The sequence below is a fragment of the Haemaphysalis longicornis genome, unplaced genomic scaffold (genome assembly GCF_048455015.1).
Source record: "Haemaphysalis longicornis isolate Haplotype H1 unplaced genomic scaffold, Haemaphysalis longicornis Haplotype H1 scaffold_8, whole genome shotgun sequence".
In the NCBI taxonomy this organism is placed as follows: domain Eukaryota; kingdom Metazoa; phylum Arthropoda; class Arachnida; order Ixodida; family Ixodidae; genus Haemaphysalis; species Haemaphysalis longicornis.
This window is the reverse complement of record NW_027526445.1, coordinates 182,571,751-182,598,202: the sequence shown is the minus strand read 5'-3', so window position 1 is coordinate 182,598,202 and position 26,452 is coordinate 182,571,751. Positions and strand designations below refer to the sequence as shown.

Here is a 26,452-nt window from a genome sequence, read left to right as displayed (position 1 = left end):
TCAACTACGACAGTTCGTACAAAAGCGACAAAACAGCCCCATCTTGAACGCAGGCTGCCTCGTAAAGAAATTACGCGAATGAAAGGGGACAGCACAGAATGCAGAATAAAAAAAGGCCTAAGCCAAGAAGCGGCACTTCTTCGTAGGGTTCATGGGCGATCCTTGGCTGCAACGGAAGGCGCTGGCAAAACTGGGCGTGTGGCGCACAGGGAGGTTGCAGTCGTTGCCGTCGCTCCCCAGACGGCACCTCATGAGGCAGTAGGTCATGAAGAACACCTGCAGGTCGGAGAAGTCCTCGAGGCCAGGTAACCGCTGGTCCTCGGTGTACTCTTCGATCGCCTGCGCGTCGACAGCCTTGCGGAAGGCCTTGAACGAAGCGGTCAACGCCGGCACCAGCGGGAACAGCGTCGCCAACAGGTGCTGACGCTGCTCACTTTTAACGCCCGAGTCGCTGACCAGGTCGCACTGGGCGCGTTCCCTGTACTTGTCGGACTTCGCGGGGCCCCACCACTCCAGGTCCTTTCCCTTCTCGTCGACCTTGGCTCCCTGCGTGTCGAAGGAGCGCACCATGCACTCGGCCATCAGCGTTCCCACGCTTGCAAACGTCATGGCGAGCAAACCGCCCGAGTACAGGATTGGTGGCTCCATGGCTGCCAGCGACAGGAACGCGATGTTGTAGTAATAGTTGTAGCGGCTCGGGTCGCCACCGCCCGAGCGTTTCGAGTAAATGCTGACATAGCTGTCCGTTCCCAGAATGTTCTTGTAGGCCCTGGCTAGGTTGATGTAGCTCTGCATGAACGACTCGCTGACGCTGCTGGAGAACGACTTGTACAAATCGGTCAGCGATTCGGCGGTGAAGAATGTGTCTCCCGGCAGGGCGTTGAGTGCGAGGTCTTTAATTTTGTCCTCGATCTTGCGTTTTATGCGCGTCTCAATCCACGAGGAACTGTCGACCTCTCTGCTCACCTCGTCCTTGACAAATTGGAAGGTAGTGTCAAGCTTTTGCCGCATGGCTTCGTCGTAACGCGCGTAGATGTGCTTGGCAAGGACAGCAAGGCCGAAGGATGACTCCACGTATCCCAAACAGGCCCGCTCAAAGTGGGCCTGCAGTGTGCCTTTGTCGCCACTGTGACGCAAGCCGGGCTTACCCGCAACAACCCATAGGTTGTCTCGGATGAATACCCAAGATAAACCTTGCATGAGCAACGGCACATTGCTCTCGAACTCCTTCAGCAGACTTTCAAGTTTCGTCAGGATGCTCGTGTCCTCGAGAAACACCGGGCTGTTGCCGTGCCAACTGAACGTGGGAGCAAGCATAGCGCTCACGGTTTTTCTCAGCCGGGCGTAGTTTTGCGGCATGTAGGCGTTGAGACCGTCGAGGTTGATCTGCTGCTCACGAGCGGCGCCGGGAGGTATGCTGATAGAAGAGTCCATCATTTTTTTAGTGACATCATACAGGGCGTCGTGGCTGCCTTCCGCATTAGCTCCGAGGGCCTCCAAGTGCGACTTGACGGTCTTCTCAAACTCTTGTGGGGCTATCTTCTGCCACTCCGGACCCAATTTTCCCCTCCTGATGTACAGCGTCGGAGGTCTTTCCCTGTACTTGGGGAAAGCTCGCAAAAGGAAAAACATATGGTAGTTCCAGTTGATGCTCATGTTCAACAGCACATCCAGGGGATGGGGACTGCTGCGGTACTCGTGGGGCGCCTCCGGCCACAGAAGACCCAAGCCCTGCTTGAAACGTTTGAACAGGGCCAACTCGTGGGTAGAATTTTTCGCCGTATTGATGCAACTTTGGTAGTACGCGGGCGCTGCCGGTACCAGTGAGCCGGCTTTGTTGTTCATCTCCTGGATAACCCTTTGCGCGGTCTGGGCGAACGTGTAACGGATCACAGACGCCTCTGCCCCTTTGGGCTTCCAGGATCCGCAGGTGAACCGGTAGAAGTCGTTGCAGGGATTAACGCTGCTGTTCATGGCGGCCCTTAGCACTTCGGCGTGCGCTTTGCAGTGCTCCGTGACGCAGATGCGTACGTGCGGGCCCGACAGCAGCCGTACTACGAGCACCAGGAGTCCGGTGACCGCGACGGCCACCAAAGCCACACAAGCGAAGAGGATCACTTGGCAGCTCCTGTCCAGCTGCTGTCCCGCCTGAAAAAAAAAAAGAAACAAGAAAGAAATGGATCCCCGTCTAACGGTAACTACGGTGGGGCAAAATGCCTGCTCCTATCTTTACTTATTACCAATTTCTGAAAGCAAATGGAACGATTTGAAAAACAGTTATGTGCCAATCACATCGTGCACTCACTCTTGACCTTCCCATCTCATAATATAGGGGCTGTATATATGCATGCACCTGTCACAGCCCCGGGTACGTGGAAAACGAAGAACGAAAATACAAGGCGGTTTTCCCTTTCACTCTCTCGCTGCATCTGCCGTCTGGCAAGAACGGTCAAAACAATATTCAAAAAATTGAAGCCATTCCACTCAATGTGGAAGCTGTCGGAAGTGCAGAGCAGTGATTCGCCATACTGGACTGTACCGCCGTTATCCGCTCACTGCTACCACCCCATGCAATTCAAATTTCCCGCCTTCTCAGTGCTCGCGCGCCTCCTGCCTGAAACTGCGCCAGCGGGAGTTCTGTTCTTTTTGTGCTCGCTTTAATTTCGTGTGCTGGAGCTGTTTTGCGTCATTTCGAACGCGTAATTTTTCTTGCGCGACTGGAGCATTTCTGCGGCATTTCGAACGCACCATTTTCTTCTTGCGCGTGGAGCCTTTCTGCGTTATTTCCAACGCGCAACCGCTTTTTTCGCTTACAATCGTAAAAACCAACACAGCAAGCGCGAGCGCTGCCGGTTAATTACGTATATTTTGCATCAAATGTACCTATAGTTTTCTCTGCGCTAAACAACGGGGAGATGTAGGACAAGCGCCGGCGGTTCACGAGTTTCGAACGCTTATGACTACATACACCGATTGGCTTCCGATGCATCTGGGTTACGCCGCGACGACAGCGGTACAACGGAACGCCCTGTTGCTCTAGTTGGGTCCAGCGAGCGAGCTATGACGACAAGGCGAGCGCTTAAAGTGCTCTGCACGTAAAACAGGAAACGCTGGTGAAGTGCTGTAGATTAAAACTACCTTCTGCCTTAGGCATCCAACTATTTAGGAAACATGGAGTAAAATATGCAGACCCTTTTGTGGCTGAGACATGTAAGGCCAGGGAAATTCAGTGGTGTTTCAATTTCAACCGAATTTGAACAATGTGAATCTCCCCCCCCCCCCCCCCCCCTGTTTTCAATCTTTTCACTCATAAGTAGAAAGTTATGTGTCAGATGTGTATGTCCTATGCGAAGGCGATATAAACATACTTCCGTGAGGCGTTCTTCGTGTCTGCTCAATTCTCGGCCATTCTATCGGCTATGGTCGGTTTAACCAGGTGAAGTTTGTTCGTTTTATTATCTCAAGACAACTGCAATTTGGCTATCACTTTACTCCGCATAAAATTCATACAACCACTGTGGAGAATGTATACTTGCTCTATTGTTCTGTTAGTGGCCTGTGCGGCACATACATTGGCTCTTATTTCATTATTAGGGGACTACAGCGCAGCTTACACACGGACAGAAGAGAGGAGAACTAGACACACACGAGCGCTTGTGTGTGTCTATTTCTCCTCCCTTCTGTCCGTGTGCAAGCGCTGTCGTCCTCAAATCATGTCCAACCAACAAGCCAAAACATCCACTTTAGTGCATTTCATCTCTTATTTCCACTTATTCCTATACATTGCTACGAATCCAACAAAACGTAATTTTGTTCCTTGAGTTTTGGCTGTTACTACATTGTGTATTAAGGCTCTTATTATGGCTGGGTTCCATTCCTGTAATGCAGTGCTGTGATAGCGCTGAGAGATTATGTTTTGACAACACTGTTTTCAAAGTTTCCCCTCATTATTCCTTTTACAGACACAGCAATGGCATAACATTCCGCTGTGAAAACCGAGGCGCACTGAAGTAGCCTGATCGCCATCTCCCATTTCCCTTGTACTTCTGCACCACAAAAAAGTGTGATGACTTGGAACTATTTGTATAACAAGCCGTGTACCCTTCATGTTTTAAAGACGATAGTCTTTCTTGGGTTACTGAAACCCAGAAATTTTGGTCTGTCTGTATGTCTGTCCGTCTGTGACTCTATTCAGCCACCCGGTCAAACTAAAGCAACGCCGGCGCAATAGTCTTATACAGTATAGTCACAGCTAAATCTACCCGTCTAAGTCCGGTGTAATGTTCATACCTGTCAACATTGTTGAAGAAGAACAAGACGTTACGCAAATATAAGATAACAAACTAATACAGAAGTTATGTTTGCAGTGTTCCTTTATAAAAAATAATACATGCTTGACTTTGGCGAAACTAAATACTTCATCAACTCCAGAAAAAAAAAATTCACTTTGCCGTCGCCTGCTGTCCCCCGCGCCACTATAGCTTTTTGCGGCATTTTAAGGAATCAACCGGCAACAGTTACGAAAGGTTCCACTAGCTGTCGCCCGCGCCACTAGCTTCTTGCGGCCTTTTAAGGAATCAACCGGCGGTGGTGGTGGTGGTGGTAAACTTTATTCACAAAGGTAGAAGAGGAGGGTGTGGAGTCAAGGGTGGAATCCTATTTCCAGGACTCCAGTGGCGAAAGCCCCTAGCTTGGCTCTTTCCAGCAGTTCTCGCTGACTGGAGAGGTCCGAGCTGGACAGTGCCGCTTCCCAGGACTCTATTGATGTATCGTAGTTGTTCTGTTGCCATATGGTCGAGCAGTTCCATATAGTGTGGAAGAGGTCTACCTTCTGATGGCATTTCTGGCATTCTTCGTTATACTTATCCGGACACATGAGTGCTAATCTAGACTTATGTGGGTAGGTATTTGTCTGAATTTTCCTAAGATTTCTCGCCTCCTCTGCGTCTAGTAGAAGATGAGGTGTCGGCATTGTTTTTCTGGTTAGTCGGCATAACCGGAGTCGGTCGGTAGCCGCACTGTATGGAGGAAGGGCGTATGAATGCTCAGACTCCCCGCGGTCCATGATTCGCCTCGCGAGGGAGTCCACTTTTTCATTTCCTTCCAGTCCCTGATGGGCCGGGGTCCATAGGTTCCACGTTCTGCTTGCAACGCACGTGAAGTAGGGAAACGCGGTTCTATAAACGTTGAAGTAGGGCGCCGCGATTCACGCGCGTCTTCGCCGTACGGCAGCGTTGGCATCGAGACACCCGGTTTGGAGCAGTGGAACGCGGGAAATTTAAAATGATTTAAGCAAACATTTGGCGTCTTTAGCTTGGGACTAGCGCGACGCAAGAGGAACAACCTAATTAGAGGTGAGCGGGAAAGCAAAGGGAGGCATTTACTAGGCAAAAGTCAATAAAGACTATCGTCTTTTGACGACATTTGCGACGAAAGAAGCAGATACGCGGCCAATTTTTTTAATTTAGCGAAAAAAATTCCTGTATGAAATATTCACGCGCTGTCTACTTTTTGTAAATGTGTGTTTGTGCAAAGTCGCATAGAGGAGGTAAAGCATACCAAGGTGGCAGCGTCTTTGGGCAATTTCGGGTAAAGTTTCCTGCATACTCAGTTCTTGGCATTTTGTTCTTCAAACCGAGAAAGAAGTGGTATGATTGCTTGGGCTTTGTTAATAAACAGTGTCGTAGACAGTCAGTTAGCAACTACGGAGTAACACAGGTGTTTGGCAGTGAACGGATCTTTAGGATGTTATGAGCATGTCGGCATGGTTCTTCTGTCTGTAAGTGGTGGTTCATTGGTTTCAACGTTTCTGTGTGATGACCTGTACGCCCCAGACGAGAGACAAACTTAATTGTGTACTGGGTCCAGCCGTTCTAGGCAGGACTGTCTGGTTGAGCCATCCACAATGCAACCATAGTCCAAGTAGGAGCGTACAACAGAACGACAGATTTGTGAAAGCCATGCCTTGTTGGCAACCAAGTATTTGCGTGACAGGATTTTAAGTATCTTTAAGGCTCGGGATGCTTTATTTTTCAGCTTATTGATTTGAGGCGATAAAGTTAGTTCTTTGTCATATGTTATGCCGAGAAATTTGTGTTCTTTTACACGTGAACTGATTTCCTTAAGGTGTAGGGTGGGGTCGGTCTGTCAGCGTCATTTGAGTGAGAAAAGAACCACTCTTTTGTGGTGAAGACAGGAAAACATTTGTCTTCTAATGTTACATGTAGGCTGCGTAAATTCAACTGTACTTTCTCACATGTCGCCACATTGGATGGTGTGAAAGCTATTTGAAGATCACCAACACAGACCGAATACACAATCGACTTTGACTAACAGTGTTGTGCTTAGAATGCAGCCCTGAGGCACCCCATTCCCCTGTACAAAGTTTCTCGAGAGGGTTGAGACTAGGCGCACTTGAAAGGAACGGTTTTCCATGAAGTCGTTCAGGCAGTTGAGCATTCTTACGTGGTTGCCTAATTCTATCAGATCACGCCCGATTCCAAACGTCCATGTGGTGTTGTAAGCCTTCTCTAGGTCCAAAAAGTCTGGAAGGCAGTGTTGTCTGTGTATGAAGGCCTCTCGTACGGTATTAAATCGTAGCATTTTAGAAGTATGGATTTACTATGAGAATATAGAAATCAACACGTGGATTTGCAAAAACTTTTTAATCACGGGGTAGTTTTTGTGTTCCATAACTTATACAATTTATTTAAATACCAAAAAAATTTTCCCCGCCACCTCAACACCCTTCAGAAAGGGTGTTCATTATTCCGACACCCTTTTTCACAGAAGGGTGTAAAGGTACAAATTAGGGTGTTCGAAACTAAAAAAAGGGCGTAAATAAAAGGGTGTCAGAAAACATCGCCAACTAAAAAAAAAAGGGTGAAGAGACCTCCAACATTGGAGGCATTTTTTACCGTTTACACGGGTGTACTGAACATTTTCTACAAGCGGGATGTTTTTTGTACCTCACGATGTTTAAAGCAATATGAATTGGCATAATTTATTACCAGTGAAGCTCGTTAAGCTTGAGCTAGTTTCGGTTGCGTCACAAAAAAGATGTAAAGAAAAAGAGCTGCGGCACCTGTAAAGGGTGCACCACCGCAGATAGGGTATTATAACAGTGAAGTCGGCTTTCGAGCTTGTTAGAGTGTGAGCACAATGGGCGTATGCGTATTCGCACTTCTTACTATACCATTTCAAAGGTACTGGTCTTTTTGGGATTCTGAAAGGCGAAAAATTGGCGCAGCTTGCAATAGTGGTGCAAGGCTGGAGAAACAGCATAGCTGGGGGCCGACCAAGCTTGTTTCCCCCTTGGATCCCCCCGCAGTGGGGGGAAAGGGGGGTGTAGGGACGCACTCACTGGAACAGCCTTGTAAAAGTAAAATCTGGTTAAACTTGGCCTCCCCCTCAGCAGTCATCCTAGCTTAGCAAGAACATTGCAAAGCTCAGCAAAAGCAAACATAACAAAACTTGGCAACACCGGAAGAAACTAGATCGACCCCCAGCTCCGCTGTTCTTTTTTTGCAACTGAACACCTATTTCACACCGTTTCAATAACCTTCAGAAAGCCAAGCGTGTTGCAGTCGGTAAACACTCCTTTCGCCACACGGCTATAGACTTCTCAATTTTGAAGGTTCAAATTGGTTTTTCACGTGCCAAGGCTAAACTTGGGACATGGCACCGCATATGGAAACGAGCGATCATTGCATTCAACCAATTTTTTTTTTTTTGCGTTTGAAAATTTCTTGCGAGTAGAGGAGTATATGAGGGGGGAATGTCTTCTTCTTTACAGTGCTATTATGCATCCAAGCATGGCCTTATTAAATGAACAGCTGAACACCTTTTCCACACCCTTTCAACACCCTAAGACAAACCAAGGGTGTTTAAGTTGATCAACACCTTTTTTTTTCACAGAAACGGGGTGTAGAGCTAGGAAAAGGGTGTTGCATGAGATTCAAGAAAAAGGGCGTAAAGGCCTCCCAACACCGCTTTTCCAGTCATGCTACACCCTTTTTGGCTAAAAGGGTGTAAAAACGTTTAGTGTGTATGTTTGTGTATCCGGTGTTTTTAAATAAAAAGAAAAAGGTGTAGGGTGAGTATGTCCCATTTAGCATACGAACTTGCTCTCGTACTTTTGATCGGTTTGAGCTGTTTATGGACTAGAAATAACTTTCCCATGAGGCATTTACGGCATTTGCGGTGGCTGTACCTTGCTATAGTTCTTTTCTTTTTATTTTTTTTTAGGTTTTCCTGTGTTGTATACCTTCGAAACACCCCATGCTTTATTTTGCTGCTTTCTTGGTCCTTGCAGTGCAACTCTTGTGTCCACCATATCTTGTGGTTTTGCCTCACCCCTCCCCTAGACTGCGAAATATGTACGTTCGCGGCATTAACGATGTATAATGTAAACACTTCATTCAGTTCGCGTCAATGCTAAGGGTGCCCGAAAAAAAGATTTTTGTAAGCTTGCTTCGGAAGTAAAAAGTTGTCAGTCGGCAAACTGAGGTTTCCACCGGCGTGGGTTTGTTGCAATAATCGTTGCTGAAGATTGCACGCTGAAAGAACAGGTAGATGATCGCCCCCGCATGGATTGTCTACGATATCCGATTTAAAATCGCTAAAAAGACAAATCAATGCAGCTCATTTTCCGTGAGCTCTAAGAACAGTATGTAGGCTATTCCGGTGTTCACAAAACACATTGAACCAGAATCCTCTAAAACCTGGTCTCTTGCATCAGCTTTTCCCTCCCGCAAATATAATTGGGGGCATTAAAATCGCCAACTACTAAAACAGTTCAAGTAATGGGTTTGGTATGTCTTCTAAATCTTGCGGCGTTATTGTGAGGTGTGGTTTGAAGTACAGGCAGCACAGTGTATGTACAGTCTTTGTCAAAATCTTGTGGGCCCCGGCGACCATGGCCGGAGCAGGCGCGCAGCCGAGCAGGGGCGCTGCGCTTGCCACTGCCGGCTGGTTGCGCGGCTAAAGAGAGTGAGGGGAACTTTCTCGCTTCCTTTCGTAGCGCGATATGTGCAGCGAGGCCGGTTTCTCAGAGCAGGCGCACTTAGCTTAAGCGCAGGCACTTTGCGTAGCTCTTGTCGCGCCGGACACCCTACAAAAGCAAGAGCAAAAGTTCCCGTCGCTCTATCTAGCCGCGAAACCAGCCGACTGCGGCAAGCGCAGCGCCCCTGCTCGGCCGCGCGCCTGCTCGGGCCACGGTCGCCGTGGCCCACAAAATTTTGACAAAGACTGTACTTGCTTTGAATGCAAGCAAGGTGGCAGCCACTGCTTCTAGCATCGTTTTTAAGTTTGTGCTCTCGAGCTGAAATGGCGTTTTGAAAAATTATTGCAACGCCAGCAGAGAGCCTGCTTGCCTGTTCTCGGTCGCGGCGGGAGATTTGAAATTTAGTATGTTTTTAACACCCAATTTCGTTTCTTGAACACCTACTGCCACATGTAAGTGTGTGGCTAATACGTCTGACACCATTAAAGTTCCCTACAGCTCCAGTGGACTACGAATGCGACCGTCACCATGTCCCTTTTGTACTTTGTTTCTGGTGTATAATTTGTTTTTGCGCGCTAGAATTCTTGGAAGGGGCTTTTTCTGGCGCTCAAGCGATTGGCGCCTCTCTTTGTACATTCGTGAAGCCGGTGCGGCCTTCGTCAGTTTCAACTCTTCATCTGATGGCAAACGAGTATCTGCCAGATCAGGCTCCTTCCGCCGTGCACCCCTAGAAGTGCTGGAGGCGCGTGCCACATGTGGCTGCAGCCGCGCAGTGTTTGCGAAAGCAGAACCGGCGACTCCCACACCCTTGCTCACCGCGCCTTCACGGGCCACTAGAACAGGACCATACCTCTGCAGAACTGGGTGCCACTCACACTCACGTAGAAAAAAAAAATGGCAGCATCTCCACTCCATGGATGATGGCGAGGGTACGGAGTACGGGGACTCGAAATGACATCCAAGTTGCGCCCGGAGTGGCATCCGATATGCGCCCCGACCGTTATTCGATTTGAGCCGTAAGTTGCACCTTGATTGTTCCCTAACTGAAACTGAAACTCACAGCTGAAATCGAATTGCGCTTGATTTTCGCTTGATGGTGGTGTGCGCACGGATGGACGCGGACGGGCACTGGGAGGTCCTAAGGTACTCCGCACCGTTACGGGCGAGGGAGTAAGCCGTTTGACTCTCAGGTGCTAACTCACGGTCGTAGCCCAATGGGTAAGGCGACTGACACTAACTCTGTCTGGTCTACCAGACACAGGCTCGAATCCTGCCGGTGCCTGTGCGATTGTCTGCGATAGTAAATGCTACGCGCACGGACGCGGACGGACATTGTACGGTCCTAAGGTACTTCGCACCTAATATATTTTTCCTCACTGACCAGTCGCCCTCCTCACTCGCACTCACGCAAGCACGCTCACTACGCGCCCTCCACCACTCGCATCCACTCGCACTCCCTTGCGTTCACGCTCACCGCTCGCCGTCACCACTCGCACTCACTCCCGCTCACCATTCGTCGTCACCACTGGCACTCACTCGCGCTTGCACGCACCACTCGCCGTCTCCCCTCGCACGCGAGTGGGTGCAGCAGACCCTCCATGAGTCATGAAACCGACCAGTATTCGTGTATTATGGCGTTAGAGGGCAATCCAAATCATATTCCTAAATCAACACGCCACCAGATCATTATTTCTAGAGTGCCCCATAGCAGGAGCTCAGTGACGAAATATTTCCGAAACTGAAAACAAAATCCCAGCGAGCGGCTCCTGCGACGAATAGCCAACAGCGAGTACACGCGCGCTCACCACGGTAAGCCCCGCCAATGGAGAGAGTAGCACGAGTGCACTCGTGAGTGGTGAACGTGGCTCCCGCGAGTTGCTCTCGCACTCGCGAGTGGTGAGCGGGGTTCACTGCTCGTGGAGTTCGCACTCACTCGCACTCACACACACTCGCCAGTCCAAACTGATGGCGAGGCTCACTCACTACTCACGCATGAGTGGTGAGTGGAAGGGTGGGGTGATTGCACTCATGAGTGAGCCTGCCGACCTATGAACTGGGGAGCGCAGACTCTCACAACAGTGGCGCTGAACGCCACTACCACCGGTGGTTCCCCAGCCGGTGGAGAAGTGACCTGAGCTGCTTTGGGCAACCCAGACGGGGGCAGGACCGTGCCTGCACTGCAGTACTGAGCAGCTGCCGAGACAAGACGCCTCTCCGCCCCCCAGCGAGCTGCGACGGCATACGCTATGGACGAAAAACTCGAGTGCCTACTGCGCGCTTCGGGAAAAGCGATGTTTTCGGTGACTTTCAAAGGTATGATTTTCCTTTCATTTTTAAAACGTCCCAAAGTATGAATTAGGCTAGGGGACGCAGTTGAGGAGTCGAATGCGTTGCTGGTACAGTTTTCGGTTGGGTGGTCATGCTCAGCCCATTTTCCACATGTAAGCGTCCCTTACAGAGCATGCGTGCAGAGCCAGTTATGCCTAATCAAATGGCAACAGAAAAAAATATTGCTACACAAAGTAAGAATAAACAGTTAAGGTCGAAGCAAAAGCAAACAAGAATAAACAGTCAAGTGTCGCAGCAAAAGCATATTATGCAGCACGGTATGCAGGCATGTTAATACGTGAAGTGCTGTACACTTCCAATGCGCACTGGTTCAAAACACCTTGTCAGCTGTGTATTATTTCCCTGCTGGGGGGGTGGGGGGGGGGGTGGGGGGGGGGGGGTAATATTCCCGATAATATTCACAGTTTGACTGGCCGAATTTCATCAGGAGCTGGCCTACCCAGACGATGGATTCGTTCGACCTCAACCGGGTCTAACTCAAGCGTGTTTTTTAAATGTCTTGGTTCACAATTTTGTCGAACCTTCGCTGGTTTCATCTTTGACCTCTGGTAGGCCATAAAGGATTAGGTTTGACCTCCTGCTTCTGTTTTCAAGTTCATCGACTCTTCTTCCAGTCCTATTTCGCTATGCATAGAAGTGACCTCTTTTAGACAATGTGCAAGGTGAGTTTTAAGTTTTGAAAGCTCGTCTTTGTTGTAGCGTGAGCTACACTGGCCGAGATTGAGCAGTTTCGCGTGGCTCCTGGAGAGCCATGCTGCGCATGCGCGAGGAGCAGGGACGTCACACAGCACACAGCTCGCCCGTCTGCGATAGGGTGCCTGGATGTGCGCGCCAGGTCGGCGCACGCATCCAGGCACCCTAGTCTGCGAATTCCAGAGGAGTGACATCATAGCCGCGGCAGACACACTGGAGCCGGCGCGTGCCCAGCTGTGCGCCTCCGTTGCGCAGTAGCCAAGTCTTACGCTGCGCCAGAGCCGCAGTGCTCAACCAGACGTTGAGCAAAAATAAATATACATGTGTCACATAATACATATACCGTGTGTGTGTCATTGCAGCAGCAGTAAGCATGATAATCAAGCTAATCCTAGACAGCCAGGAAAGCTAAGAATAACCAGCTGAACCATAGCCCACACTACGTATATCCTGGCATAGCCGAGCTAAGCCACTGCTAAATTTTTTTTCAGTGTCTTCAAACAGCTCTTTTTTGATTGCTTCGATGCCGTCTTTGATTTCTTTAAGTTGATTGAAAATTTTGGGAATCGGGGCCTCGGTTGGTTTCTACGTCACCTCCAAGATAACTTAACTCCTGGGGAGCTTCAAACATTCTCACAGCACCGCACACAGCCGCGGGCACGGCAACACGAGCCAGAAGCGACCACTCGAAAGAGAGTATCTACCGTATTTTCGCTCACCTGTGAGATAGAAGCCCGCTTTCCGAAACCACCGCGTCCAGACAGCGCCCGGGAGCTTCCGCTGCTCTTTACAGATGGCGCTGTGAAATGAGACGTCGACGGATCTTGCTGGGTGGTTTCGTGCTGAAGTCGGTAGTTCTTGTGCGTCAGCTGAGTTGCGTAAAAAAATAAAACTGCACTGAATAGAGCTACAGTGGTATTCTCCATTGTCCGATCGTAATCCTGATTTTGGCAACGAATTTTTTTTTACGTATGAACACGTTATAAAACCAAAAATAGCTGCAATAAGCGCAGCGTATAAATTTCTTTGTGCATATGTTACCCAGCTCGTCTCTGAGTGCGTACATCCTGTCTTTGCCGATGGGTAGCCTTCTCTTAGTTTCTTTCAAGCTTCCCCCTAATGGCAGCGTTTCCTCTATCCCTGCCGTGTTATATGCACGATTGTCGTTTGCTCTACTTCTGTAGAGCTCGGCTAATTCAATCTCGGCTAATTCTCGGCTAATTCAATCCGATCCGCCGTAATTGACACTTTCACGTTCTCACGTCTGGTAATGAGTTCCTTTGTTTTCTTAGCTTTCCAGAGTTCCCTACTTGTGGCCTCTCCCGCAGCTGCTGCTGATTCACTGATCGCCGATGTTAGGTTGCCATTTGGCCTGTTTACATTGACCTCGTTCTGCTCTAATTTGTTTGGAAGAGTATTTTAAAACCCTGCTATATGGCCCTGACCGCATGCCGGGTTTCTTCTGAGATTCAGCCTTAGCCTGCATCTAACCATCCTCAGATCACTGCTCCGAATCTTAGCATCTCTACGTCTTGCTGAATACCCGGGTTGCCACTTAAAATGAAGCCAATTTCGTTTTTTTGTGCCATCGGGACTTTTTCATGTCCATATCCTATTCTATCGTTCGTGAAATATTGTCTGTTCATCAACCTGAGTTTATTTCCCTCTTCAAATCCCACCAGTGTATCTCCTCGACTGTTGCGACTGTCTATTCCGAAGTTTCCCACTGACCTTTCTCCCATTTGCTTCTTACCGACCTTTGAGCTAAAGTCTCCCATCACAATCGTGAACTGTGTTGTTGCTATCTTCAATGCTGATTCAGCGTCCCCGCAGAAGCTGTCTACGGCTCCATCATCATAGCTGGCTGCTGACGCACAATCCTGCACTATCTCTAACTTGCATCGCTTGTTTAGTTTAATCACAGCAGCCGCGACTCTCTCGCTAATGCTGATAAACTCCTTCTCGTTTCCTGCTGTGGATTAAAAATCCCACCCCGTGTTCTTTCTTCTCTTGGGGTCCTGTGTTTGAGTGCGACTGCGGAAGACGTGCAAACAATGCCTGAGGACCTACAATCAGCAAGCACGGCCACGGGGCTAAAAATAAATATGAATAAATCTAAAGTAACGAGGAATAAGCATGCCCAGAACGTCTTCTTCAGCTTAGGAAACGAAACGCTGGAAGAAGTAAAAGAATATATAACTACCTCGGATAGATGGTTAGTGCTGACCCCAACCACGAGAACGAAATCCGGCGCAGAATAGGTATGGGCTAAGGGGTACTCGGCAAGCACTCCAAAATAATGAAAAGCAAGCTTCCTCTGTCACTCGAAAGAAAAATCTACAATTAGTGCATACTGCCGGCTATGACATACGGAGCTGAAACTTTGCCCCTTACTAAACTAGGAAGCAAACTCAGGTCGGCTCAACGGGCCAGGGAACGAATTATGTTAGGAATGACACTCAAGGACAAGAAACGGGTTACCTGGATCAGGGAACAAATTTGAGTAGAAGATATCATAGTTCAAATAAAGCACACAAATGGGCTTGGGTTGGCCATGTAGTGAGACGAACCGATATCCGGTGGATAATTAGGGTGACAGAGTGGATGCCAAGAGATGGGTTTAGAAGAAGGGGAAGGCCATTAATCCGATGGAGGGGTGCAATACGGAACTTCGGAGGCAAACTGTGGACTCGACTGGCGCAGGACATGAGTGCTTGGAGGTCAATGGGAGAGTCCTTCGTCCTGAAGAGGACCTGAGTAGCTGCTGCTGCTGCTACTGCTGTTGTTGTTGATTATGATGATGATGATGTTTTCTGCCCATAGTCACTCGTATGGTCACGGGATGTACCGCTCATGAATGAATGAATGAAGTACCCGCCTAGGCTGATACACTGGACCTAGAAATCCCACCCAGACTTGAAACCCACCCGCTCCTCTTAGAAAGCGGCTGAATTGAGGTAAAGGAGTTTCGCTTGAATACAGGCGCGACACAGATGGTGCCACCTGCAATGGCTGCTACAAAGCTTCGCTACCAGATCAGGGCTTATTTCGTCTGAGTTTGTACACCGAAATCATTTTCAAATGCTGCGCTACTTTGAATTTCAACCGCAATGTGTGGTTGGAAGCCCGAAATGTTATGACTTGCGGCCCGTTTTTAAAGCCGTCGAGTGAGCAAGGGTTTGCGTATTGACGTTTTGGGTGTTTTACGCGCGTGAGATACATCTGGGCTACTAGGCGCGCTGTAGTGGGTGGCTACGAACTTTCTGAGATCTTAAATACGCGCCGGAATCTCCGCAGAGGCGTTTTCGTTTTTCGCATGCAGGTTACCACATCCAAGCAAAGAATATAGACACTTTCTGATCTTACCTGATTAAATATCTAGTTAAATATAATTTGCGTTAACTTGCTTAATTGTTATCGCGCCATACCAGTTCCTCCACTGATGCCAAGTTGCATGCTGTATTTGTGGCCTTCTAAACTAATTTAACATCGACTCTATCCAGTTGTCGGAACCTACGCAATTAACAGAGTGCGGATGTCTCATACCTGCCTATACGTCGTCGTCGTCGTCATCATCATCATCATCACCAGCCTATCTACGCTCACTGCAGGGCAAAGGCCTCTCCCATAGATCTCGAATTATCGCGGTCCTGTACTAACTACGACCAATTTATCCCTGCAAACTTCTTGATCTCATCTGCCTATCTAACCTTCTGAGGACCCCTGCCACGCTTGCCTTCTCTGGGGATTCACTCCGTTACCCTTAATGACCAACAGTTACCTTGCCTTCGCATTACATGACCTGCCCACGCCCATTTCTTCTTAATTTCTACTAATATGTCCTTGACACACGTTTGTTCCCTGACCCACTCCGCTCTCTTCTTGTCCCTTTAATGTTACACTTATCTTCCGTTCCATTGCTCGCTGAGTCATCCTCAATTTAAGTTCAACCCTCTTAGTCAGACTCCAAGTTTCTGCCCCGTAGGTGAGTACCGGTAAGATGCAGCTCTCACACTCACAAGCTCAACTGCAGTGCCGTAGCTAATTTGCTGACTAAATTTCGCGCTTCTGACATCCATGAAACACTGCTGGCTGCCGCCGCCTCGATCAGTACGGCAGCTACAATTACGCTGATTCACCGGAATAGATACGTGTTGTTTTATCTCTTTCGCTGACGAAAAATACCACCGTACGATTTTGCCCGACGAGGCGGGGGGAGGTGGGTTGAATTGACAGCTTTACAATTTACGTGAGCAGCCATCCGATTCGACTTTCTTGACTGATCGCGTTTTACACGGCTGCGCAGACTCACCTCTCTAGAGGTCGCAGTCAGCGTCCCGTCCGCAATTGTGGACATCTTGCGCGCCTCCAGAAGCTCGTCGTGGGATTTTCGTTTTGGTATGTTTGTTTCGGCGACGCTCTGCTTCCTTTGAGCCATTGGCATCTTTGTTTCGGCGATGCTTTGCTTCCTTGGAGCCGGCTGTAACAAAACCAATTTCGAATAAAGATAGGTTATAACAGATAAAGAAATGTGCCCCTTATTGCCCATCGCCCCTAGCTCCATTCTTAATTTGTGGTTCTTGACGCAGGCGCCGTATGACCCCATGCTATGCCTCCTTTGATCCGGCTGTAACAAAACCGATTTTGAATTAAGATAGATTATTAATGATAAACAAATGTGCCGCCCCGCCACCCTTAATTCATGGCCATTGATGCAGGCCCCGTATGCCCCGCCACCCGGAGATGAACTTTGGGAGCATATTTAAAGACTGGCTGAACGTAGAGCCCCGAGGTCACGACTTCGCCTTTGTTAGACTATGTGAAGGCGTCCATTCACAGTCTCCGTCTCTAAACTATGTTTGGCTCCTGTTGCATATATAAGTGGAGCCTTAAAACCCTGACGGTACTATACTCGGGAACAAGTTAAGAATGGCAACAGCTCATGTATGGTATCACTCCGCCTAAGCGACGGACCCGGATGTCAACGGGCGCGCGTGTTTTGAAAAGAGACTGCTGTGAATGCGTGGTATCGTCTGCCTTTCCTCACGTAGTTTGTTTGTCGTCGCTGCAGTCGTTTATAAGCATTATAAATAAAAGAAATAACTAAAACGTCTCTTGCGGCGTTCAAAATATTCCCAGTAACACACTACTTGCGCCGCGCGGAGTAACATCCGGCTGTGGTGACGAGGCACAGTGGCAACTTACGTTGTTGTAACCGGGTATACGCAAACCTTCAACGGCCGTCTTGACCTTCCTGTACAGCTTGTCCCATCCTCCAGATATCCCTGCACTGCTGCTTATAGCCGAGCACCTCGGTCACTCGCTTCATTTTTTTAACACGAAATTGTTTTATTCCCGGATACACCAAGATTTCACTGATGTCATGTCTGTCACGGAAATGACGCCAGTACAACGAAGCAAGTGGCCTGTAAAGGGTGCTCCCCTGCACACAGAGTCTTCTTGCGGAGAAGCAACCTGTAGCACGAGTACGTTATACTTAGGGTTGTTAATCTTCAGGTTTTATATTTTAACGGGAAAGTTTTACGCCGGGATACACCAAGATTTCACTGACGTTATATCCGCCACGGAAATGACGCCAGTACACCTTTGCCGAAGCGCCCCGCCAGCAGGACGCCGCTCGCCAAGCACACCCACAAGATACCGCCGACCCGCAAATCATGCTCAGCTGCAGATTTCGCTGCACATTTCACTTTCGTGTTTTTTTACCGATTCCTATGACAGAGGAATCAACCACAGCTTTCTTTTACTGTTTAAAGCGACGTCACTAGTGATTACTGCAATATTCGACCAATTATGGGTGGACAAAATATCTTGATGGGTTCGTCCGACATCTACTTTACAAATGAGAAAGTGGCGACTGGTATGTTCCTGTTCACGGCCTTACAATCAGCAGTTCAAGACCAACTTGTCTCCACAGTTTAGCATCCTTTGAGGCTTTCTGCTGGTTTCGGTTGTTACTTTTTAACTATCTTAGATAGTACAAAGAACTCTATTTTGATTACCTGCCTGACTGCTCCTGCTGTCTTGGGCATGCTATTTTGTAGTATCAGTGGCTGGTGTTTTCCGAAACCAAAATGACATTGGTTTAAATGCAACGAGCGGTATAAAGCTATCGAACAACAACATGGATTGTAGGCGGGCCAAGTGGTACATATTTCTGAGATTAACAGCGCGAAAGAACGGCACAACAGAGGAACAACTAGCACAGTGCTGTCCAACAGCAACAGCATGACAAATCCACGAAGACATCATCGCACACATGATGTAGTTTTGTATGTAAGCGCGCCTTGTGTTGACTAGGAAGGTAAGTCACTTCAAATCGCAATCGCTGCACTTCCATATCATTTATCGCTTTCACTGTTCCAATGCTTTGCTGAGGATGGATAAGAATTGGGTGGAGTGCATTCAGCAGGCATTCTCAGATAATGAATGGCAGCGCACCATTGTCCCTGCGAGCGCGCCTGCGCAGTCGGGTCCCGGTACCCTGCCGCCATAGCGTGAGCATCCGCCAGCCGCTATGCTAAAACTCTGATAGAGTTATCACGAGCGAAAGCAAAGACTATGCACACTAGGTTTCCGTGAAATTTCGCACTAACTTGAGATTTCGCAGACTTCCGTATAGCTACATGTATCGGATAATTGGATTCATCCTTTCGCTTGCACTGAAGGGCACTTACACAGCCCAGCCTGCACGCCATCGATGGCGTTTTAGCATAGCATAGAGAGTTTAGCATAGCGGCTACCGGAGGCTCACACTACGGCGGCAGGTTACCGGGACCCGACTACGCAAGCGCGGTCGGGGAGGGCGAGGAGGTTGCCCCTCAGCGGAGCGAATGTGCAGGCATAGCGAAGGCCGGCCCGCTGAACTAATCCACCCTACCGGAACGAATGTGCACTTGCCCAGTCGGGCCCCACCACCCGCCGCCAAAGCGTTAGCGGACGGTACCCGCTATGCTAAAACTCTCTAACGATCAAGCGTCGGGGACATAGCCGTTAAACCCTCATCTATAGTCATGGTTCGCTTGCGCAGAAGAGCACGGACAGACGGACCAGCCGGCGCTGAGCGAGCAAGCACAGGCGAAGCAGCCGTTTCCGCCTCACCTAGTTATGTAGTACCGCAGCGGCGAGGCTCCGAGCGAGCGAAGCGAAAAAGGGAAAAAATAACGCGCAGCCTACGACCAGGCCGAAGATTCCCACTATGCGGAAGTACTCCGGATACGAAGTAAAATAGCATGTCCTCTAGCGCACTTCGTATACGGAGTTATTTACACCGCTAGGGGGAGCATTCTACAAACTCCCCTAATGAATAGAGTTTTTTCAGGCATTTAGCGGAGTATTTAGCGCATTGTGTGAAACTATGATTTAGCGGGTAGACAGGCCACTCGTCTCTAGCAGGCTTCTTACACCTCCTAAGAGGGAGTATTCTATAAACTCCCCTAATGAATAGAATTTTTCAGGCATTTAGCGGAGTATTTAGCGGGTAGACAGGCCAGTCGTATCTATAGCAGGCTTGTGCCTTGCTCACCCTGGCTTTGTTGGACAAGGCCTTGCTCGAGGTCGAGCTAGCCGACGACTTCCGGCGTTTCTCGGCGGCCAGTTTTTCCCTTGCGGTAGCCGGCCTGGCCTTCATCGCTTGCCGATGGCGTTGGGCGAGACGAGGGCTCGCGGAATGACGAAGGCTCTCCGCGAGAGTAGCGAAGGGTCGCGCCGAGAGAGGGGCCTAGGCTCACCGAAGGGGTAGCGAAGGCTCACCACCGAAGTGGGGGCGACAGGTCACCGAAGGAGCGAAGACTCGCCCAAGGGGTAGCGTAGGTTCTCCGAGGGAGGAAAGGGGCTTCTCAGACGGAGGTGCCAGGAAATGCGGCCGTTCCAGGTGAAGTCGGGGCAGCAATGGCGCCGCACGCGCTGCTCGCGGATCTCGTGATCAGCGGAAATGCCGCGATCTGTGCTCGTCTTCTTTCTACTCGAGTGTAATCGCCCCGCGTATTTTGGTCAGGGAACAATTCCAATATGCTACAATTATTAACCACAAAGTCATTTGTGTAATAGGAATGTGTATTTAAAATGAAAGAATGGACCAAGGGCCGCGACGTCCCGGTGACACGGTGGTGTTTCTATTTTACAAAATGGCGATGCAAGAAAGCCGAAGCAGCCAGAGCTAGGGCTGCTCACGCGCGATGACTGGCACCGTCGGTGCCACTCATCATCATCGGTACCGCACCGATGATGATGACCCGATCGGTTAGGCTATGATAACTACCAATAAAGTTTCAACTGTGTAGTGTTTTCTCTTACTTGTCGCTAACGGTGACTCATTGTTGTTACTCCTTCATTGGTGAAACATGCCCACGCGGGAGATTAGCCAAGAAACGGGGTAACCTTTTTTAGTGCTAAAACGCTATAAAATCGGTCTGTAGAAATGACGTGGGGAAACGGCAACGGAATTAAATAAAATAAATGGAAAGTTATAGATTGATATCATCGTTAGAAGAATATGGGAAAGACTAATTTTTGAACGGGCTAGCATGGCCAGGTGTTCAGTCTCTTAAATGTACCGATTACTACATTAACAGCGATGATCGCAATGATGCTTAGTACGAGCAACTGGGAGCATAAACATGGAGCATCCTCGAAGTTAGAGACAACGTTTTGAACTGTGAAGGTGTTGAGCAAATCGTTGTGTATGGTGTCTGCAGTTAACAATACCAAGAAAATGCCGAGTGCTCATGCACGCGTACCTCGAGCACGTATTCTTCAAGCTTAGCGTACCCCCTTGGGGAGATTGGCCAATATGCTCCTCCTTGCCCCCACCCCCCCCCCCCCAAAAAAAAAAAAGAAAACTCCAGCGTTGGCCGCGTGCCTCCAGCGCACGTTCATCAAGCCAAACATGCCCTATCGTGGCAGGACTTGCTCGGAACGAGAAAGACACGTCATAGCGTGCGCCCCACTTTCGTTTGTCCTCGTGACGTCGTGCGCACGCGCTCTGTACGGTAGAAGACTTGAATGTCGAAACCGCTGGGTTTCCCCAGAATTTCGTGTTTTTTTTTTTTGTTTGTTTTTGGGGGGGGGGTGATTTTGACGAATTCATAGCGGGGTGGGGGATGTTGGGAGGGGGCTGAGTATGGGTGGAATGCTCGTGGTTGTGGATTTTTTTTTTAGGGGGGGGGGGTGCTGAAATCTTTTGGGGGGGGGCGTTGGGGTGGGGTACAAACCCCCGCTGTAGGTGATCACTGACTCCACATGGCCCGGTCCCGGGTATTTCGCACGGCGAGGAAGAGGCCCGGCTTCGAGAGGCTCGGCGTGCAAAGCAACCGCTAGAGACGAATGTCGCGCCTGCAGGGTGGCGTACGAAAACGCCGACCAAAACGACGAGCTCACTCTGGCCTTGCCCAACATAAGGTCAGTGAAATGCCGTTCCGCCGACGGCAATCATGACACCACAACGATACTAAAACTCAACTTTGTGTCCATCGTCAATGATCACCTACAACAGCTTCGTCATTCAAGTCTCGCGCATGAGTGCAAGCTTCCATGATTTTTTTTTAACTATCTACTTATAGTTCGATTTGTATCTAAGTAGCTAGCTACTGTGCGCTTTGCGCACATTTTGCTGTTAGGTGAATTGAAAACATCGGAGCAATTATTCCTTCTTCCAGGCGTTCTTTTCACGTTAACAAGGTTACTTGGAAGGCCCTTTCTGTTTTGACAGGGTGTGTTTTATGTCTTATCTCGCACTGGAATTGTCGCACAGAATGTCGCATAAAGACGCGATCTGTCAAGTAAGTGGAACTTGTTAGACCGGCGTACTGTACGTGTCATTGGGTTATTTAAAATACTTTGGGCAGACATACTCGAATGAAGTCAGCTTCAGCCTTGAGACAGCTTTACTACGCTTGGACACTCGCCCTCTGTCCGAACAAAAGATTTTGGGCACGTGGGCTGACAACAGGAACCAAAGCCTAGCCGTTAAAGCCCTGCTAACATTTCTTGGTGACTCCTCTTTGGATTCTCGCCTCTAGGTTGTGACAAAATTGAACAGACTGCGAAATAATGTCTGAGCAGTTTTTTTTTTTCATGGATGATAGTCATGTGCTTAAAAGTGAACTGTTGTCATCTGATTCAGCGCCCCGTTGTACGTGAGACGTTTATTGGTTTACTGCTTGTACATAGTTCATTTGTCGCTTTCATTGTCATTCCCCATACCTTCCATATTCATTCCTTTCTCTTTCTGTCCCCAGTACCCTCCCCCCAGAGGGAAGTAGCAGGCCCAAGATCAATTTCTCAGGCCGACCTCTTCTCCTTTTTCAATAAACATTTACTCTCTCTCTCTCTCTCAGCAATGTTATTGCAGCCTGTTTCATATGGAGCAGGGGTGCGATGTGCGATGACCTGTGCGTCACTGGGGATGTACCAATACCATCACACTTTCCGAAGCGACTACATCTTCAGTAGTGGTACTAGAGTGAACTAGAATATTCTAAATCACTCTATAGTATGTAGTACCAACTAAAAAAAACTAAGCCAGAATGATGGTGATGGCAGCGCCTCCTGTATTCTTTCAATTGCAAACGCATCGCCCGCTTTACAGTGGGAGTGAGTGGTAGACCTAATTCGCCACATATAAGGTGAGGCTCCGGGATTAACGGGATCCTCGGCCGTGTCCCAGACTCCCAGCGTAACTGAATTCGAGAGCGGCTTGTGCCTGGTTGCCAAGGCAACCGATGTTTGAGACCGTCGAAGTAGCGGCGCTCTGGCCAGCAATATATATGAACCTCGGCGCCGCGGCCGAGCACGTTTTTTCCTACGTTGCCTCTTCCCACCCCACGTAGCATCACCATTAACCGGTCACGTGACTAAAGCACTGAGAAGGGTAGCAATTGGGGGAGAGTGGCCGGAGTAGAAGTAAATGGCTTGGTTGGCCGCTCGGGGCTCACGCATTTGGCCTTGAAAAAATACAGGAAGCGGTGGTCATGGCGATCCTGGTAATGGGGATGATTTTGATCATAGCGAGCGACCCTACCAGCATTTGCTACGAAATAACATGTTTCCACGCAGTAGGTTTCTCAAGAATTTAGTTTTGACCAAGGCGGCGAATTCGCGTATTTCCAAACGCTTCTGAAGCTCGCGATTTGATGAGGTAGCCGTGCGAAATATCTCAGCCCCATGAAAACGCTCTCAGGAAAAGCTTCCTTCCGAGCAAAGCCTCTCTTGCCTTCCCTTACGTGCGCAGTAGCATCGTTTCAGAGTGCGCAAGCACACTTCACGGGGCCCAGTTATGTCGCCCGGCATTAAGCTCGCTCCATTGTTTTCAACAAAGCTGCCTATGGCTAGGGCAAACTGCATGCCAGCGAGCAGAAAACTCTCCGAAGAACAGAGATCGCATGCGTGAGAGAAACCGAGTGCAGGGACACCAAGCCACGAAAGGAAAGGGAACATATAATGGACCTTTCTCCAGTAGTGGCCTGCGCATGCGCGTGCTGCCGACCTGCCATATCAGGGGACGCCTCGGGCAACATAAGCAGACGTGAGAGTACACCTAGGTGTACTCTCACCTTGCTCCTGAGAGAGTAGCTATACTGCTTTCTATAGCGCCGCACCTTTTCATTGGATTTTTCAACAGCTTGTGGAGAGTTTGTGCCCGCGTACACACAGACACTAAAAGCTAACAAAGGAAAGGGGCTAACATGTTTGTTGCTGTCCGTGCTGCGAGCACATGAAGTGCAAAGGAAAGAAAAATACCCTTCGCCCACTGCAGGTGCGAAATGTGGTTTCTTTTGCCTCCATGCGGAAGGAAGAGTGATGAGTGGCGGGATGGAAATGAAGTTTTTTGCACTGGTTTTTCGACTGCAAGATCTTTGGGGGGGTGTTCTTGACCCCCGTTTTTAGTTCAGCCTGGCTGCCGCTAGGCGCGACCGTTACTGAAAAAGGGTGAAAACCTACATGGCCATGAGTTGGTGATAAAATTGGAAAACGGAAAGAGAATACTTTTTTTTTTATTTGTGAATACCCTCAGTGTGAATACATTGAAGAGGGGAGTGGGATACGAAATACAACAATAACAAAACCTAGCAGCGTGAGTACAAAATATGTAACAATATACATTGTACAGTGGCTCAAATTGCACGTACATGCGATAATAACAGCAAAAGGTGTTTATACAACGCACGCCGCTTTGTTAACAATAAGGTTACACAACGGTATTACGAAGGGCAGCATTAAACAATTCTGTAGAGGATCGCAGAGGATCCTGCAGAGGATCGCGCGTTGCTACAAGGAACGATTGACGCCGAGAGCAGCAGCGGAAATGACAGTGTCGCCGGCCCCTTTGCCGACACAGTGGCGAGAGAACGAGAGCGCGCGCGTGCCGCCGAATGTAACCGCCGCCGTCGGGCAATCCTTCATCCCGGTAGGCAGAAGGGGTCTTGGTGGAAAACAGCTCGAACATTAACAAAAAAATTCCTCAGGCCACTCAAGTCTGTCTACGTGCTTTGAAAGCGTAAGATTGGCGGTAGCTATTAACAACTTCTTTTCGTACCTGCACCGCTTTCTTTGCGATCGTTTTTGTCTTTTCGGGCGAATTACTTCTACCGGATTCTTTTGCGAGTCATATTGTTCGCATCGTTTTTTTCACTTTCGCTTTTTTGTCTTATGCCACTATACTGGCACACGCCACGGCATCCCTGGAATCGGCAGGGCTCTGCGTGGCTGGTGTACACCACCTGTTCTACTCACGCACACAGTGGCATAACTAAGGGGGGGCAAGGGGGTACAAGAGCCCCGAGCGCAACTTGGGAGTGGGCGCCGAGCCGAGTCCTCCCAGCCGAGTCCTTGTTTCCTCCCGAGGGAAACAAGCGGCACCGGGTTACCACATGTCACCACAGCGGGACGACATTGCCGCAAAGGTCGCTGTTGAAGAGAGCGCCAGTATGGGCTTGTTGGCACGGCGTTGCAGCAAAAGAAGACCGCTAAGGAAGACAAGGACAAGAGAGGGTCACACATGGGGCGCAATGTCGGGGGACACACACGGGGGGCTAGCGCCCCGCGCACCTCCCGGCATAGCGCTGCGTATATGACCCCCTCCGTCCGTCCTTGTCTTCCTCAGCCCTCTTCTTTTGTTAGCAATGTGGCTGTTCAAGCAGGTTCTTCCTTTCTGCTTTCCTTATCACGAAGCGGCGCCACCGGTGTGTAAATACTTAGTTAGGGAGTCCAGGAGACAACTCCAAATGATATTCAGTGTGTGTGCGTGCTACATGTGCTTTCTGTTTTCGTTTGTATTCCAGAAGCCGGCGGTGGGGTGGGTGGCGCTCTTAAAATTTGCACCCTTACCCGTTGCAGGTATTCTTAAATCGCGAGGTGAACCACATGCAGTAGATTTTAAGGATACTCTTTTATATCCACACCAAACCATTATGGTCGTGTTCATCAAAACCTATAGGGACCGGGCGGCCGTTGTATGGCACCACCGTCGCTTCAGCGAACAGCGCCGCCCGTGGCGAACCGCTCGTCAGTGGAATGCCGGTGGCGGTCAGCGCAGCGTTGTTGTTCATGGCTTTCTGTCTTTTTTATGCGGTGCGGGTTGCAAAGCGTACATAACCAGGAGGGCTTTTTTCAGGTCGGTAAATCTTGAACGTGGATGTGACCTTTTCGAGGCAAGGCATGTGCGTGATTTACGCCCATACTCAGTATTTGCAAATAGCAGACGACGCTCAATGCGCCAGGCTGGAAGCCGAGCTGGAAGTGAAAGTCCGTTCCTTTATGCGATTTTTTCATGCCTGCATGCAGTTTCGCGTATCGAGGAGTATATTGCAGCTAAATGCTCCCACAAAGCCGGTGTGTGCAAACGATCCAGGAATGCTGCGGCGCTGGCCTTTGCAGCTGACGATGAAACGGCGTCGTGCACAAGCGAAAGGCAAAGTTTGCGGGTGTCTTCTAAGATTTACCTCAAAACATAAATTGTGATGGTCGACGCTTCCGTAACTTCATTAGCTACGGCTGAAACGTGTTTAAGTTCACCGAAATGCTCCTACAACAGTTATCGGGAATCGTTAAAGAATAAATACCGCATGATAGTAGAACGTTATTGCTTGTCATGGAGGAGCATTGCTTTGCAAGAATTTCAATGGTTGCTGGCTAGTTGGTTAATGGTTTTTCAAAAACCAATTCCTGAGTGGATGAAGGACGCGAGACAGGAGGGCGCCCGAAACCTGTACACAGTTTCACAACAGAATGCTGCGGTCAAGCTGCCACCTACCCCTGAAAAATCTTGCACTCCTCCGCCTAACGACGATGATGTTGTTTTATAGCAAAGCTTTCTCGTGTGTGTTACCTTGGTTGTCTTCTGGATTTGAACTTTGACTAACTGAGCTTCGAATTTGACCATCGCGC

At 49.2% G+C, this 26,452-nt stretch overlaps 1 protein-coding gene across 1 annotated transcript; it reads right to left on the bottom strand.

The window, feature by feature from the left end:
• Positions 1-19,697, bottom strand: LOC144148607 (membrane metallo-endopeptidase-like 1). Its single transcript, XM_077680117.1, has 2 exons — positions 19,593-19,697; positions 1-2,148 (listed from the first exon to the last, which is right to left on the bottom strand). Exons 1-2 carry the CDS (start codon positions 19,695-19,697, stop codon positions 118-120), a joined length of 2,136 nt encoding a protein of 711 aa, XP_077536243.1. The 3' UTR covers positions 1-117.
• Between the last annotated feature and the right edge of the window lie 6,755 nt (positions 19,698-26,452).